An 18,973-nucleotide genomic window follows, 5' to 3' on the forward strand; every position below is an offset into this window, starting at 1 on the left:
CTTGAAGGGTCCCTCACAGCCATCCTTCAGCAAATCCTATCTGTTCTATCTTTAAAAAAGATCTAGAAAATTATCTCTTCTCACCATCTTCATTTCTACCCAATGGTACAAGCCATCATCATTTCTCAGCTGGACTGATTTAATGGCCTCCTCCTCTTGCCCTGGGGCTTCCTACAATCTATATTCAACCCAGCAACCACAAAAATTCTTTCAAAAGTTGAAAGCACTCCTGCCACTCCTCTGCTGGAGACCCTTCAGTAACGTCCCATCTCTCTCAGTTAAAGCCTAAGTCCTTGGAATGAGGTACAAGGCCAAATACATCATTCTCTCTGATTTCACCTTCTTTCACTGCTCCTCTCAACCCATCTTCCCACTTCAGCCATGGAGTCTCTACATTGGCTATTAATTCAGCCCATGACACGTTTCACACAGATGTTGGCAAGATTTGCTCCCCTGCCTCCTTAACAACTTGAATGTCACCTTCTCAGCAAAGCCTTTAGTGGCAGAGATAGCCAGGTGTCCTCCAGAGATTCATGCTCCTATTCCATAGGATAGAGCTGTAGCTGTAGCTATAGCAAGGTGAAGTTCCTAGATGTCACACACTGAGAAGTGATCAGTGGAATCTGAGTGGCTATGATCTGAGCCAGTTCTAGGTCTAGGCCATCATCCTCTACCATTTTCTTCCATTCTGTCTGATGGCTGAATGTTTCTACAAAAGAGAACATTGGAAGCTTCATGCTGAGGATGGTGGTTTCAATAAACCTGGGTCCCTGAATGGCCACAAGGAGCAAAACTGCTCTACAAACATGCTTACATACCTTGCCATCAACTGAGCTTTGAATGTGCAATAAATAAACTCCTCTTGTATTAAGTCACTGAGATTTTAAGAGTTTATCTGTTACAGCAACTAATGCCATCCTAAGTATTACATACTTCCTGATTACTGTATTTAAAATTACAAAAGACCCAATTCTTGCTTTATTTCCCATGGTACTTACCACTATCTGACATATATTTACTTAGTTACTTTTTAATTATCTGTTTCCTGTAGAACATAAATTTATGAGAACAGAAATTTTTGTTCCTTTTATTATTCGCTATATTCCCCAGAGCTTAGAACAACAGCATACACTGGGCACTTAGCAAGTATTTACTGCGGGGGTGTGTGTGTGTGTGTAGTGACAGACTATATTTTTGTAAAGAATTGTAAGAATATTAAAAACATGACAGTATAATGCATTAATTCCCAAACTTTTGATTTCAAGATTTCTTTACAGTCATAAAAGTTATTAGGAATCCCAAAGAACTTTTATTAACATGGGTTATATCGATTGATTTACTAGATTTGAAATTAAAAATAAAAAAGTAAATATATCCTTTAAAGGAAAACAATAATAGATTATATAGTGAGCAAATAACATTTTACTGTTTTTGTTTTTTTTTTTTTTTACATTTTACTGTTTTAATGAAAAATAGTAATAGTTTTAGAAATTTATTCAGAAGACTGGCATTTTATGTATCTGTAAATCTCTTAATAGAAGACAGTTAGATTATCATACCTGCCTCTGCATTTAATCTGTTCCAATACGTTTTGTTTGAAGTATATTAAGAAAATCCAGGGGATCCCTGAGTGGCTCAGTGGTTTAGCGCCTGCCTTCGGCTCAGGGAGTGATCCTGGAGTTCCAGGATCGACTCCCGCATCGGGCTCCTTGCATGGAGCCTGCTTCTCCCTCTGCCTGCGTCTCTGCCCTCTCTCTCTCGCTCTCTCCCCGTCTCTCATGAATAAATTTAAAAAAATCTTTAAAAGAAAATCCAACCTAACACAGATAGTATGATTGAAAGAAAAACCTCTAGTATAATAGCCTTTTCAGAAAGATGTGAATATTCTACAAGTAGTAGGTCTTTCAAGGTTATAACTTAGAATCTGAAACCATACCAGTGCATTTTTCATGCTCTATTAAGCACTAAAATCCACTGGACTATCTTACAAGCTCCTGGTGGCAGATACACATTTTTCAAAATTTCAAATTTCACTTCAGAGTTTTGAATTTTATCTTTGGCAATAAATACTGTCTGTATTTTCCTCAAAGTGACACATGGTCATTTTGTTCTTTTTCAAAAAAATGTCTGCCCCAAACCCAAGCTTGAATAACCATAGTTAATTGTTCTTTGAAATAAATATAGCATTTCATGGAAAAAGTTCAACATGAAACTCAAAGAAATGCACAAGTACTTATCCTTGAAACACCATGGTACTTTGGAGTACTTTATCTGTACTTCACATTTTGTCAACAAGAATATTAAAAAAGATATGTACTAAAGGGTCGAGATGTAGTAAAATTAATTTTTAATGCTTAATCCAGGACATTCTTTTTTTTTTTTTTTTTTTTAAGATTTTATTTATTCATGAGAGATCCAGAGAGAAAAGAGGCAGAGACAGAGGCAGAGAGAGAAGCAGGCTCCATGCAGGGAGCCCGATGCAGGACTTAATCCCGGGTCTCCGGGATCATGTCATGAGCCAAAGGCAAGCGCCAAACCGCTGAGCCACCCAGGCTGCCCCATCAAGGATATTCTTATGGGCAAAAGGCTTTTTAGTTATTTTTTCTTAATACAACTACATGCTAGAGAAGAGCATAATAACTACCAGAATAGCCTGGTGCCATTGCCTTGAATGTATACAAGGAACCAGCAGTTCTTTTTTTTTTTTTTTTTTAATCCATCACTGCTTTTGAATCATTAGTGCAAATATTAACACAGTGGAAAAGTCAAATAACAGCTTAGTGTTATAAAATTAGTTTGACTTTGTGGACATCCTGAAAGAGCCTCAGAATTCCTAAGGGTCTGTAGACCAAGTTCTGAGAACCACTGATATAATGGATCAGGAATATATCTAGATTTCACTTGAAATAACCACCATCCTCTGATATAAACTCAAATGATCCCCAACTCATTAAGCAGACATTGCTTTATTTGAACTCATTTTTAATCTATATAACCTCTCTCAGAGAATCCAATCAACTGAAAGGTATTAAATGAGTGACTTTTGAGTACCTACTGTGTCTGAGCTAAGTACTAGGAGATTTATTTGAAGGATTCCTGTTTATGAGGAGTTTATTAGCTCAAAGTTTTAAAACTATGAGACAGAGGCAAGAATATGGTTTCTCACAGTGGTTAACAGTAAAAATTCTAAAAAAAATCCCCGTCTAGCAATAAGAATAACACTTTAATGCCAGCAAAAGAACCTCTTTTTTTCTTATCATTCTAATTATTCTGAAAGGCGAACGTGTTAGCATTTTTTATTACTATATACGCTGAAGTATTTACCAGGTTCATTCAGATGTTCCCTCCCAGGAAGCTGCTCGGCATTAATGTCCCCTAAATCACCAGTTTTGGAATCAATGGTTGCCTGAGAGAGTTCTTTTTCAAAAGCCTTGATTTCTTCAGCACTTGCTATCCGATCCTCTGATTCTGTAAACACTCTAATAATACCATCGCTATAAGGAAAAAAACAAACACATCTGAAGTCATTGCCATAGTGCATGAACATTATCACACCTGAATGATCCAAAGCAAAAATAATCTGTATTTTATGAATATGAAAAACATTATTATGTATTTATGGCTGAGTAGAGCACTATGCTGATTTCACACATTATCCTCTGTTGCTTTCTAAAGCCATGTTTAGGGTAAAAAAATATATAATTTAAGGGAAAAATCACTGGCAAACAACAGAGAAATATATATTTGACACAATTTTGAATTCCAAGTTCAGTACTGAGCATCATAAAAATCTAGAGACATTCATATACACTTCATGTCAATATTATATAAGTACAAGACTATAAAGAAGGACAATGTGTTGGTTTGCTTTGTACAAAGGATTCAAATACTCAATACAAAGCTTAGAAAATAGTAGATGCTCATTATCTGTCCATTCGGGAAACGTGGAGTCCATCTTTACATCTTTACTCTGATTAACTAGCGATGTAATCCTAATCAGGAAAATACCAGCCTTGCCTTGGACTAGACAACCCCTATGTTTGGGTAGGAAAGGCAAGTTAGCCACTTTCAAATTCACTAATCCTGCTCAATTCTACAGAGAACTTGGTTTTGTACTTAACCTTCTACTAACAGGAACTTCACCCTTTCAGTTTGTTCATTTTTCTTCAACTTTAAATATGCTTAGGGAGAAAAGGACTAAGCCAACAGATTTTCCCTTCGCCCAGCCAAAAAGTAAGTTACCTTGATTCTATTAGGACCTCCATCCCTTACAGTTGCTGCTTTTTTCCTTTGCCTTCCATGCCAGATCTGGCATGAGTGTGGCTCATCCCACTCAGACCTCAGAAGTCTACAACTGAGGTCCTCACCTTCTGGACCACACCAATTCTCCCACTGCCCCAATTTATTAATGCAATCACCAAAGTTAGAACCTTTTTCGTTCATCCTTCTTCTGATCATTCTTCCTCGGCAATATCTTGTATTTTGGCCTTTTATCTATTACCACTGTGAGGATATTATTTCATAATGACACATCCCTACTACTGTAACTGCTTTCTAAATTGCTTTCCTGTCCACTGTCACCACTAGTTAAATTCAGCCTACCTATGTAATAATTCACAGGTTATGCTTTAATCACGTCACTTCTTCAAAAGCTAGAACTCTTTACCCCAAGCACGGAATCTAAAAAATGCCCAGCATTCAAGGTTCTCCACTTTACTGCCTTACCACCTTATCAGTAATCCCTACTATTTCCCAGCATGAGTCCTCTACTATTTTCCTTCATTTTCCACACACATCTGACTCTTGGGTCCATGCTACACCTTTATTCATACCATTTGTTTTGAGAGAAATTCTCATTTCCCTTCTTACTCAGGATCTTTCAATACTAAATTCAAATTTTTTCTTCTTTCTTCATAAAGTTTTTCCACACTAATCTCTATCTTCTCCAATTTCTTTTGTTTTCAATGTTTTGACTGCACAACCTGTAGTATAAGACCGGTGTAATGTAACATTTATCACTGATGTAAAAGTTGTCCTGCCTAGTACTGTTTTTTCAGTCCAGATACACACATATGATTTCCCGATTCACCTGAAGCTCCCTCAGTTTATCTCTGTGCACTAGAGTCCACCAGAGGCCCAGATACATGATATTTATTGACTGACTAGAATATAAATACCTCGCACCAACCACAATGTCACCATTGTCTAGAACACAGCAGCACCATATAGACTGAGCTGGAAGTCGGATTGTTTGAGCACATTCCCCATGTTTCCAGATTCTTAGAGATCTGTCTTCTGCTGTTGTCACAAAATCTAAAATTAATGAATATAGGTAAAATTAGCTTGAGTAAATAAAATTAAATATATGTATTATATACCATTTTTCTAGGAAGGCCTAAGAATACTTTTTAACCCCACACTATTTTAGTTTTACATTTCATGTATTTATCACTAATACACATACAACTTCAAAAATCACATTTTCTACATTTCACACCTTACATGCTATATACTTTGCACCAATAAATTATACAGTCTTTCCTTAAATACTCAAAAAACTTTGACATAACCACCAAATGTGAACTAATATAAACATGATCACATAATTTTCTCCTTCATGAGAAGATGCTTGAGATAAAGCTACTAAATTATTCAAATCATAGTAAACTGATTTAAGTAATTAGCCCTCTTACCCCCACCTCAAGAATGGAACAATGCTCAATACAAAATTTGAAATGCATATTATGTGCTAAGCTTACCTCTACAATTTGGAAAGACAGATATGCTATAAATATAATTGGTATGTCCATAATATACTTCAAGACACTCGCCAGTGATTTGCCACCTTCTAATACTAGCATCATTTGCACAGGAAAGAAATTCTGCTTCACTCAAAATTGCTAAACCTCTTACACAGTCTTCATGCCCTATATTAAAAGAATAATATAAACCAGTTAAGATAGATAATTTGGTTGATGGATCTATGTGTTAAACTAACATTATAAAACATAATCAGTGAGTAGTAAAAACCAATTCTCAAGGCAGAGAAATTCATTTTTTTTTCTGTAGGAAAGCCTGGTAATCAAAATTGGTTATTTTAGGTTTACAATATTTTTTATTACCAGTCTTCGGAAGTTATTTACATTTATTTTATCTTCTGTAAATTACTTCTTAAAGCTCTCCAGAAAGAAGATTCTGATCCCAACAACTCTTTTTTTTACCTGACAATTCATTTTCAACTTTTCATCCCCCAAAACAAGAGTAATCTATAACAAACAAAACATTCAAACATGACAAATAGCCTGTAAATTTCTCACCACATAATACTAAAATTAACATTTATAAGGCACTAATGAAAATTAAGAATTAAATCATAAAAAAGATCTCAATTATTTAAGAATTTGAAATAAAAACTATCAAAAAAAGGTAAACTTTATTAAATTATGAAAGAATAGGTTGAGAGGGCAGCCCAGGTGGCTCAGCGGTTTAGCGCCACCTTCAGTCCAGGGCCTGATGCTGGAGATCTGGGATCGAGTCCTAAGTCAGGCTCCCTGCATAGAGCCTGTTTCTTTCACTGCCTGTGTCTCTGCCTCTCTCTCTCCCTTTCTCTCTCTCTCCCTCTGTGTCTCTCATGAATAAATAAATAAGGTCTTAAAAAAAAAGAATAGGTTGAGAGAAATTAACTTTTCTGAAACCATACAACTAGTGGAAAAGCTAAAACAAGAATCCAAGTTTCCTGCCTTATAATCCCACTTCTTTTGATTCAACAAAACACAAATATAAAACCAAACATCACTGCTTTATTAACAAAAACATTTCATAATATATACAAATACAAGCATTAAAATGATACAATAAAAACTAATGATCAAGTTTTTTAAAGGCAGTATTTTATGGAATAAAGTTCATTATATTCTTAATTATGTAACTAGAAAAATACATATATTCCATTAATCAAAAGATTTAAAATATTTTTAAAACTTCATAAAACTCAATTTCTCTTAATGTTAATTGAGGCAGTACAGAAGATATTACTTTTTTTATTTTTCAAGGGACAGAAAATTCTCTGAAGCTTATGATCTAATAAAAGAGATCAGGAATCAAAAATATTCCCCATGCTCAGTATTTGCTGTTCAACCAAGTTATTGAAGATTAATGACAACTTGATAACATATGTTGTATGTACAGAAGAAGGAACACAGTGATGCTTAGTTATAACTTGTCCATCTACAAATATTTTTATCTGCACAAAGGGACTTCTTGAAAGTATTATCCAGACTAGTGATCAACTTTCAAGGAAAAATAAAAGAGAAGAAAAACAACAAAAGGGGCAGCCATGGTGGCTCAGCAGTTTACCACCGCCTTTGGCCCAAGGCATGATCCTGGAGACCCGGGGTCGAGTCCCACGCTGGGCTCCCTGCATGGGGCATGCTTCTCCTTCTGCCAGTGTCTCTATCTCTCTGTCCCTCTGTTTCTCATGAATAAATAAAAAATTCACAACAAAAGTTTAATTGTTCCACAGATAAATCAGCAATACCAGTATCAGTAAGCAGATGCCTCAGTGCAGGAGTTATTTAATAGGTGAGGTTCAAAAAGACTACCCACCTAAAATCCCAATGTGAGTCTGAAATTTGTTATTACTAAATAATGTACTTCAAAACTCACAAAAGCACTAATGATGTCTTCCTCTATATATGAAATTAACAATAGTGACCCACTATTCATAAAGCCTATACTTGGGACACCTGGGTGGCTCAGTCAGTTAAATGTCTGCCTTCAGCTCAGGCCATGATCCCAGAGTCCTGGGATTGAGTCCCACATCAGGCTGTCTGCTCCTGCTTCTCCCTCTGCCCCATTGCCTGCTTATATACATGCTCTCTCTCTCCACTCTCTCAAATAAATAAAATCTTCAAAAAAGAAGATTATGTTATATATTATTATGTTTGGAAGTTTCAGGCTGAACTTGTTAAATCAAAAATTGTATACCATATTATAATCTCATCAAGTAGCCATTTATTAGTACACATCTAGTTGCTTTACGGGAGGTCTCATATCTTTTACAAGATTTGAAATATTGTCAGAAAAATTACATTTACCCAAATTAAATGATTCAAATACACTGATGTTTCTCAAATGCCATTTTCATGCTTCTAAACTTTTGAGAAAACACCACTGGAGTGAATATGAAATGTTGTCACTCTGATCTTACCTGAAAAAGTCCTCTCACACCTTCCAGCTTTCCACAGTTTAATAGTCTTGTCTGCTGATCCAGTTAACATTAAGCCCTGCTCAGGTAAGATCTTTACTGCCCATACTGCAGCTGTATGACCCTGTGAGTGAAACGGGAATTAATATAGGTTGCCACAGAATCATCACACTTAGTTATCATGTAGAACATTCACAAAGAACTACTATTATACCTGTAAGGTCATCATGCACTTGTCATTCAGCCAGACTTTAGCAGTGGTGTCCCATGAGCCACTCAGTAATGTCCCAAATTTTCCAGATGAAAGACTACAAACTGAAGGGGGAAAAGGCATTAGTTAATACAGTGTTATACAGAAAAATGTTCAACCTTGCTGGTTATTAAGGCATTGCAATTTTATTTTTTAATTTTTTAAAGATTTATTTATTTGAGAGAGAAAACACTTCTGCAAAGAGAGAGGGAGAGAAAATCTCAAGCAGACTCCATACTGAGTATGGAGCCCGACACAGGGTTCAATCTCACGAGCCTGAGAACACGACCTGAGCTGAATGAAACCAAGAGTTAGACACCTAACTGACTATGCCACCCTGGAGCTCCCAAAGCACTGCATTTTAAAAACACTTTCTGAACTGAGAGTACCTTGGCTAGTTAAGCTTACTGAATGGAGATGAAAAAGAGTGTAGTGATCAAGAGTAGACTCTACACCAGAATGTCTGGGTACAAGTTGAGGCTGTACAACTTATGGACTGTCTGACCAAGGGACAAATTCAGATTCCTCATCTATAAAATGAGAAGCAGGATCAAAGGGGTTGCACAGTGACTTCTGGTTATAAAAACCACACAGAAAGTTAATGTAAATGATTTTGAAATGCTGTTTATACAGATATTTAGTCTAGTTTTTTTTTTTTTTAAAGATTTTATTTATTTATTCGTGAGAGACATAGAGAAAGAGAGAGGCAGAGACATAGGCAGAGGGAGAAGTAGGCTCTCCTCAGGGAGCCCAATGTGGGACTCGATTCCAGGACTCCAGGATCATGCCCTGGGCCGATGGCAGGCGCCAAACTGCTGAGCCACCCAGGTGCCACCCAGGTGACCTGATATTTAGTTAACATAACAAAAAAACCACAAAAACACTTCAGCCCAGCTAAATATTCAACAGTATCGGAATAGGTAATTAAATGTCTTATTATCTTAATGTAAAATTATATAAGCTAAAAATTAAACATTTGAAAAATTATCTAAAAATACAGAAACAAAAGACAGTTCTGGTTAAAAATGGCCGATTGTTGGGGCGACTGGATGGCTCGGTTGGTTGAGCGTCTGACTCTTGATTTTGGCTCAAGTCATTTCCTCAGGTCCTGGGATTGAGCCATGTGTCAGGTTCCATGCTCAATGAGGTGTCTGCTTGAGATTCTCTCTCCCTCCCCCCAGTCATACGCTTGCTCACTCACTCTCTCTCAAATAAGTAAATCTCCCAAAAAAAAAACTGGTAGATTGTTCAGAGTAAAGCTATCAATGGTGTTAATCTATAAGGACAAAGAAAACAGAAAACAACGTAATTGACTTAGCAAAATGGTGGAGGTTATAATTTAAACACCCACAGAAAAAGACCAAAATCAAGTGACTCCCCCAGGGAATTCTCATGGAACTCAATTTCCAACTACTAGGTTTGATGGAGAATGGGGCTAGGCAGAGGACTTAAAATGCTAGATCTCTACTTTCAGTCTACTGTGTCGGGAAAGTACATCCTCATCTACTGCAGGAAACTCAAGGTTTATTCACTGGAGGAACTGAAGTACAGTTTGCAGATTCAAGAAGTCAGGTAAAATAAAGGTCTGGAATAAGAAGCCCCATGAAACACAAGGGAAATAAATGAAAAATCTTCATTTCTTCTCTAATACCAGCAGCCAGGCAAGAGGCAGGAGAATTCTGCTCTAGAAGACTGAATAATGCTAAAGAACTTCAGATAAAGACATGTAAAAGGGCGTCCCATCTAAAGGTCAGACCACCATCAAATTGCCTTCTAATGAAGCCCAGCAATCACCAAGCTTCATCTACACAAGCTAAAAAAATTTCAACTTCTTTATACCTCATTCTTAAACATGAGCAGCCAATTTAATATTAACAACCATTTAATCAAAGTCTCCAACATGAAAGAGAAAAATCCAAACATAAAAATAAGGGGGAAAGGGGTAAGCAATCCAGAAGTGACAAATCCAACTTCAGGAAGCAAAGGAGGCAGGGAGGGCACCTGGGTGATGCAGTCAGTTAAAGCATCTGACACTTGGTTTTGGCTCAGGTTGTGATCTCAGGATCCCGAGATTGAGCCCCACACTTAGTGTGGAATCTACATGAGACTCTCTCTCTCAGATTAAAAAAAAAAAAAAAAAAAAAAAAAAAAAAATTTTTTTTAAAAAGGAAGCAAAAAACAAAAAAGTGAATACTATAATATTTGCAAATAGATATTATAGAAGAAAAGAAATGAGAGAACACGAAAAATAAAAGCTAAAAGTAGAAGAACCCAAGCCAAAATTAAATGGCACTAGGAAAAACAAAGTCTCCCAGAGAATTAGACTAAAAAGAAACAAAAAATGAAAAAGTTTAAACAGTCAGAAAATAATTTCAGAATGTTCAATATCCAACAAATAGGGATTCTAGAAATAGATAATAGGGACAGGGTAGAGAGGACAAAGAAACAGTACAAAAGAAAGATTCTCAAAAGTGAAGGACATGAATGTCTAGATTCAATGAACCCACAAAGGTGCCAAATGAAAGGCACTTTCAGAGACAGAGATACATTGTGAAAATTTGTATCATCAGAAATAGACAAGATCTAAAAGCTTACAAAGAGACCAGAAAGAAGTATGTTCTACAGAGAAGATGGGAAATTAGAACAGCACCAAACTTTTCAGTTAATACCTTACACTAAAGGCCAATAGAGCAATGCCTTCAAAATTCTGAGATTTGGGATCCCTGGGTGCCTGCCTTTGGCCCAGGGCATGATCCTGGAGTTCCGGGATCGAGTCCCACATTGGGCTCCCTGTGTGGAGTCTGCTTCTTCCTCTGCCTGTGTCTCTGTCTCTCTCTCTCATGAATAAATAAATAAAATCATTACAAAAAATTCTGAGATTAAATAGTTTTAACATAGGATTTTACATCTAGCCAAATTAACAATCAAATGTAAGGATAGAATACAGTCGTTTTCTAGTATACAAATATATTTAGCCCCTATGTCACAGCTTTCTTAAGCTGTGATAGCTGTATTACACCAAAACAAAAGTGTAAGTTAAGAATGAGAAAAATATGAGAATTTTTTCTAGGAAATACACTGGCAAAGGGAAATCCAGGGTTGACATCAGCCCAGAACATCAATCCAACACTAGGCCTGAAGAGGTTAAGTTTCCAGGAAAAACACAGAATAGATAAATATTGTGATGTGTGTGATAGCCATTAGTGATATTCATCAGATATTTTGTGCTCTTTACCTTCCAAACAAATGGTAATATTGAACTTGCCCAGTTGTTTTGGCTTTAGGCATGCCTTGTGACTTGTTCTGGCATTGAAAGATGAGCAGAAATGGTCTTTTTTTTTTTTTTTTAAGATTTTATTTATTTATTCATGAGAGTCAGAGAGAGGGAGAGAGGCAGAGACACAGGCAGAGGGAGAAGCAGGCTGCATGCAGGGAGCCTGACATGGGACTTGATCCCGGGTTTCCAGAATCACGCCCTGGGCTGAAGGCGGCGCTAAACCGCTGAGCCACCAGGGCTGCCCAGATGAGCAGAAATGTTATTTGGCTGGTGAAAGCTTAAAGGACAGGTACACGATTAAGCCATGTTCCTTCTCTGCTCCTCCAATGTCTGTGAAAGCACATACTAAGATGAAGCATCTGTCATCCTAGATCCCTGCATAGTTCTACAAAGCAGAGCCCCCTGCTGCACTGCACTAGATGTGTAACTAGCAAACTTTCATTGTGTTAAGCTCCAGCAATTCTGGAGTTGTCTGCTACCACAATGTCATCTAGCCTGATTTAGAAATTGGTAGCACAAGCCAGGCCCTGATGAAACAAGAACCCACAAATGGCATTAGCTTAATGGGCAGGTGGTGAGGAGGACACTAATCAGAGAGTGGAAGTGTGGTAATCCTTATGCAGTGAGGAATATCTGGTAAAACTGCTGCTCGCGAGAACCCAAGACATGATAAACTAGCAGCTTTAAAGAAAGAGGTTGGAAAATGGGACTTCAGTGATAGGTGTCATTATCAGCTACATCTAAGTACTAAAATAATGGAATGAGAACAAGACGTGGCTGGTTCTCAAGCAGGAATGGAGTCAGAAACTTAAGGACTTGCGGGGTTAGAAGAACCAATTACTTCTCAACCCCAAATGATAAAATACCAACCTGAGAAGGCCTTTTAGCAGCAAAGGACAACTGAAACTAAGTCATGCAAGAGGAACAAATAAAAAACATGACCAGCATGTACAGTGCTAAAATTTCTAAATGGATTTTAAGTATACCCAAAGCAAAGCAAATTAGGTTGTCACCATGAAAATAATTGCCTTCAGCTGAACAAATGGCTCAGGGAAAAGAACTTGAGCGTGCAGCTTCCCACTGAGGTCTGACAGGCTCATGGCCTCAAGAGTAAAATCCGGAAAGGCATGTACGGAAAGAGGAAAGGAGAGAGGGGGAGAAATACAACAAATCAGACTACAACTGAGGGTACACAGAGGTCTGACTAGAACCAAATGGGCAAGAAGCCAACAAGAGAGTTGCACTGCCAAGAACTAAAAGAAAGTCTGTGACTGTTCAAAACTTAAAATGACCCCTAAGCACGAAACCTCCAGGCAGAAGGCAAGCTGAGTTTAGTCTCCAAGAAGGGTATACATCAAGATGACCAAGGAGAGTAACAGAAAAGAAAGAATACCCTGGAGGGCCAAAGTAGAGCTGTAAAGGACAATGGACTAGCAAACCCCTTTTAGAGACCCAAGGGACCAGATCACAAAAATCTCTTCACTCTCATAGTAGCCAAGTCCTGGAAACAGCTGCCCATCTAGATGTCAGAATGACTACAGATTAGGAACTGCTGTCTTGCATCATTCCCTTTTCTGAATGATAGTGCTTACCCTACAGTTCCACAATTGTATCCTGACTGGGTGAAAGGATGACAGAGAACATGTGTTTTTAGCCCACAGATCTCTGACTTTAAGAGGAATTATATCTGGACCTGATGTCAAAACACCTAAGCCTCATCTCCTTGATGCTTAAAACACTATCACCCAGGGGATCCCTGGGTGGCGCAGGGGTTTAGCGCCTGCCTTTGGCCCAGGGCGCAATCCTGGAGACCCGGGATCGAATCCCACCTCGGGCTCCCGGTGCATGGAGCCTGCTTCTCCCTCTGCCTATGTCTCTGCCTCTCTCTCTCTCTCTCTCTCTCTCTCTCTGTGACTATCATAAATAAATAAATAAATTAATTAATTAAAAAAAAACAAACAACACTATCACCCAGAGATTCTTAACTTTGGGATTGATGCTGTAATTGGAGGGGAATTTCAGCTTTTCTGACATTGAGAGAATGGTGGGTATTTTCTGCCTGCACAAAGAACAGAGAACAAGCTGAATAACTGATAACCAGAGGCAGACTGTGGTAGCTTGCCCTTTTTGTGCATGATGTTAGGCACAGCCAATTGTATCTACATTAGTCAAAAGTATGAACGGTGGCTGACACTTTTAGGTACATGCTTTTAAGAGTCAATGCATTATTAATCACATTGCTCTTTCACTGCTACAACAAACTTCTGAAGCACATATAGAGAGAGCCTCCATCAGCCTGGGCCCCTGAGAAACTCTGATGAGCAGATTCCCCTCACTAATCCACGATGTATGTATATGGTGGGTGAGAAAAACTGTTGTGCGAGAACACTGAGATCATGGAAGTGTCTGTTACTATACCATAACTTGGCCTATTTTGACTCATTATATGTTAGACTATTTGAAAAACATAATTGGCATCTAGGAGACTTCCTGAAACTCTTGTAAAATATCAATAAGATAGGGACACCTGGGTGGCTCAGCAGGTGAGCGTCTGCCTTTGGCTCAGGGTGTGATCCCGGGCAGGGATCGAGTCCCACACTGGGCTCCCCACAAGGAGCCTGCTTCTCCCTCTGCCTATGTCTCTGCTTCTGTGTCTCTCATGAATTAATATATAAAACCTTAAAAAAAAAAGATATTTCTTACTGGATGTAATTTAAGAATTATATATATATATATATATATATATATATATATATATATATATATATTGATTGATTAAACATTTCCCAAATTTTGTTACCCTACTCTACTCCAGAAAGTCACTTATATTATTTATTATATATAATATATATATCTCCTCCTTGGAGACTAAATATATATACATGTAATATATTTGTACATTATAAAATTAAAAATTAAATTTAAAAAATTAGTCGAGAAATAGTCTTGGTGATTGGAACAGAAAATATCTTCTGTGGATCTGTAAAGTATTACCCATGCTTAGTCACAGGGACAAAGACTGAAAGAGTTTACTATACACATAAAAATACGATTACTGTATTTGAATATTGAAATCAAAGTAAATTTTGCCATTTATATGAAAAGTTGCTTTTCAAATAGTTCAATTTTTTAAAAAAAATCAACTTAAAGTGTATGTATCATCAGTTGCTCTTTAAATTCAAATATCCAGAAGGGTAGTAAATTTAATCATCTGATTCTTATATGAATACATTATTAATGTCTAAAAACAGAGAACCATAAGCATATCTTGATAGTTGTAATTGGGAATGCTTTTTATATTCTCCCAGAGATCAATGTAACATATAATTCAAGAGAAACATTATTTTAGAGCACTCAGAAAATTTCTTTCTTAAAATTTCTTTCAAGATCAGGCAGAAAGAATGAATAACAAAATAAATCTCTTTCAATAAGTATAGGGAACACTCAGCTTTGATTAAGTACGCACTTACCTTTTTTTTTTTTTTTAAAGATTTTATTTATTTATTCATGAGAGACACAGAGAGAGAGGCAGAGACACAGGCAGAGGGAGAAGCAGGCTCCCTGCAGGGAGCCCTATGTGGGACTCGATCCCGGGACTCCAGGATCACACCCTGGGCTAAAGGTGGTGCTAAACCACTGAGCCACCTGGGCTGCCCTGCACTTACCTTCTGATCCAGAAATGGATATTAAATCTAAATGACACTTCCAAAAGAATGAAATGATACATGCACAGAACCATTTATAATGCATTATCTATACTAGCAAAAGATTGAAAATTCAAATGTCCATTAATGGGGGACTGGCGGAATAAGCTAGAATAGCCATGGTAAAGCTAACTAAACAGTAAATTATAATGCCACTGTAAAAACGAATGAATAAGATTTCTATACAGTGTAATAAAGAGATCTCCAAGGTAATAATATTACTAAGCAAAAAGAGGAGGGGCAGAAAATTGCATAGGGTATGTTATCTTTTTATCTTTTATCTTACATATAAAGGAGCAATATAAATATACATTCATATCTGTTAACACAGTTAATAAAGTATAAGGAAAGGGATGGTACAAGAAGGCAATACAGACTAAATATGGACTTTTTTGAATATACCTTGAATTCTTTTTTCTTTGAAACTATATATATGTTTTATAGAATTATAAAACAAGATTAAGTTTTAAAAAATCCTGTTGAGTACCATTACAGTCTGAACTGAGGTTTCCACTTTTTATTCTCACTTTAAAAAAAAAAGGCAAAAAACACAGGGCTTCTTGGCAAAACAGCTGATTTCGGGTTAGGACGAAAAATGCATACAGTGAACCTAGAACATTCTGTACTACCAAAAGCAAGGAAGACTGCTAAAGATCTTGTCAAAAGCTCACAGGGGCAATTGAGGTTTCCAATCCAAATACGGGAAAATTTGAGAATGAAAAAAAAAAAAAAAAAGATGCTAGGAAACTACTCATCCTGAAACTCAGTAAAAGAGTATTTATCCTGTTCTTCCTGTATAAAAGTCTCACATGTAACCAAAGAATTAATATGAGGAAATTCTACATTTTAAAAAAATGCTAGCTATTAAATGCAAAAATAATGGTAGAATTAGAATACAATGATTTCACAAATCTTAATGACATACTAGACCCGTGTGTGATCAATACATGCTAAAAACTATTACATAAAAGACTGATGGAAATTTAAAATGAATGACGCAACACTTGAATCTACTAATTAACCTTAACATCACAGAGATATTAAGTGCCTCTTAATGTGCTACGACAGAAAATACATAATAGTACCTAAATGTGTACTTGTCTAAAACTTGAATCTGAATCTGATTAAGTTTCTAGATCTAACAGCTTATGAAACATACAGGGGATTGACAAACATGTTAAAAGGAAACCATGAGACTTTAATCAACAAAATTCAGAATGTAGGAAATCCTACAAGTTAAATAAGCTGGTTCCAAATAGAGAGGGGTGAAAAAAGGGAAAGAAATCCATAGATTAAAAGACATGTGGACCTTAGTTGGGTCACAGTTCAAACAAACTGTAAAAAAAATTTATGAGATAACAGAGTGTAATTTGAGCCTTCACAGGATATTTGATAAGAAATTAGATTTTGTTTTAGGTGTAATGATGATTCAAAAAAAAAAAAAAAGATAATTCTTATCCTTTAGAGAGATCAGCAAACTAAGGCCTATGGGCCACCTATTTTTGTACAGTGCACAAACTAGGAATGGTTTTTACATTTTTAAGTGATTGAGGGAAAAAAATTAAAAGCTATTTCCTGATATGCGAAAATTATGACACTTAAATTTCACTGTCCATAAATAGAGGTTTATTGAAATACAGACATGCCCATTCATTATCTTATTGTCAGTGGCTGCTTTTGTATACAACAGCAGAGTTAAATAGTTGTATAAATGACCATATGGCCTGCAAAGACTAAAATATTTAGTATCTGGCCCTTTATAGAAAAAGTTTCCAAACCCTATTTTAGAGCTACATAAGAAAGTATTTACAAATGAAATGGTATTAAAATTATACAGCTGCTTAATGGAACACTTTACTTTCTACATATAAGCACGTCAACCTTTACCAATGACAATAAATCTGCAACATAGAATTTACAGAATGATGATGGTCCAAAAAGGTTTTCACTACCAAGCTATAGATATAGGTAAAACAAATATAATAAATTGTACGGAATGCAAATATGTGAATTTTCTTTTCAAGAGGATAAAACTTCAAATAGTAAAAACCCAAAGCATTCTACTCACCAGTATTTTTGTGACCTTTTAGTATATAAAGTGGTGCTGGACTTTCCAGTGAGAAAATGCAAATATTGTGGTCATTTCCTCCAGTGGCAATTAGTCCATGAGGGTACATGTCACTTGAAGGTATGATACATACACAAGACACAAAATTGGAGTGGCCACTCATACAGTGCATTTCTGTAAAGCCCCTGTTAGGACTAGAAAGACATGACATGGTAATTAATAAGATATACATTCTCCCCTTACTTAGCATAGGACATGAGTTGTCAAAGTATTTACTTTCTTTTAGTATCTAGGTTGAACTTTACGGTACATACTACTTTAAGAATCTATTGTTTTAAAGTTAAACATTAAATATTTAATTTTATTAGCTACTATTGAGATTCACATCAGATTTGAAGTTTAATTTGTATTTCATTGGGAAGAGCATGTCAATTAACAGAAAGAATAAGCAAGGAAAAGGAGGGAAACAAGTGGCTTTTTCTCATATTCCATCTTTATTTCTATTTATCCATGACTGTTACCTTCAGAAATACCTAGTGAAGTGAAATATTCATTCAATTGGATAATAGAATCTACTATTGATAAGCCTTACGACTACTAGGATATTTTCACACTATAAAACATTAACTTAGTACCCATTAGTACAGTATGTATATCTAAATAGCCCCTCTTGCACAAAGCAAAAGCCTGAAGTTTTCTTCTTTAGGAAAATTGAAAATCTTTGACTAGGAGGACACAAGGCATAGTTGAGCCTTGGGGTATGAGGAGCATGTACATTCACATTCCTTTAGGTAGATCAGTCCAGTGAAATGGTCTAGCCAGATAACCCCACAGTGAAGCTCACAGCCAGCAGCCTCAACTGTGAGCAGAGCCTCCCAGGAGCTTTTTAAGTTCTCGACTCTTTAACAACGAGCACAAAATAAGGATTACCAGGTCTGGGGAAAGCCCTCTCCAGCATGAAATACAGTGATCAAAAAGAATAGGAAGGGGGAAAAACCTATTTATTTATATCTTTATTTATTTTTAAGAGATTTTATTTATTTATCCATGAGAGACAGAGAGACAGAGAGAGAGAGAGAGACAGACAGACAGAGACAGAGACAAAGGCTGAGGGAGAAGCAGGCTCCATGCAGGGAGGCCGATGTGGGAATTGATCCCAGATCATGTCCTGGGCCAAAGGCAGACACTCAACTGCTGAGCTACCCAGGCATCCTGGGAAAAACCTATTTAAAGAAATCAGATCACTAAGAAGAAAATAACTTAAAAAAAATCACTATCATTCTTAGAAGATATTTCAACCATAGAATATGAGCATAATTTCACAAAAGTCAAGGCAATTTCTGAGAGAACACAGCAGGGAGAGAATGAGAGAGGGAGAGAGAAAATAAATTTAGAAACAAGTTCAAGCTCCTGAAAATAGGACAGAGGAAATCAAGAGAAAGAAACCTAAGAACTGACTTAAGAAAAT

The 18,973-nt window shown here is 36.6% G+C and overlaps 1 protein-coding gene across 3 annotated transcripts in view; it reads right to left on the reverse strand.

The window, feature by feature from the left end:
* Positions 1-18,973, reverse strand: part of PLAA (phospholipase A2 activating protein) — a 37,687-nt gene that overhangs the window by 13,435 nt on the left and 5,279 nt on the right. For all 3 annotated transcript variants that reach the window (XM_038552561.1, XM_038552560.1, XM_038552562.1), the window contains 6 exons: positions 17,506-17,699; positions 8,421-8,521; positions 8,210-8,330; positions 5,760-5,927; positions 5,178-5,313; positions 3,325-3,494 (listed from right to left, as the gene is read on the reverse strand). In XM_038552561.1, the coding sequence (XP_038408489.1) occupies positions 3,325-3,494; positions 5,178-5,313; positions 5,760-5,927; positions 8,210-8,330; positions 8,421-8,521; positions 17,506-17,699 (890 nt within the window). The remainder of the gene's footprint in view (positions 1-3,324; positions 3,495-5,177; positions 5,314-5,759; positions 5,928-8,209; positions 8,331-8,420; positions 8,522-17,505; positions 17,700-18,973) is intronic.

This window comes from Canis lupus, chromosome 11, assembly GCF_011100685.1.
Source record: "Canis lupus familiaris isolate Mischka breed German Shepherd chromosome 11, alternate assembly UU_Cfam_GSD_1.0, whole genome shotgun sequence".
NCBI classification, from domain to species: Eukaryota; Metazoa; Chordata; class Mammalia; order Carnivora; family Canidae; genus Canis; species Canis lupus.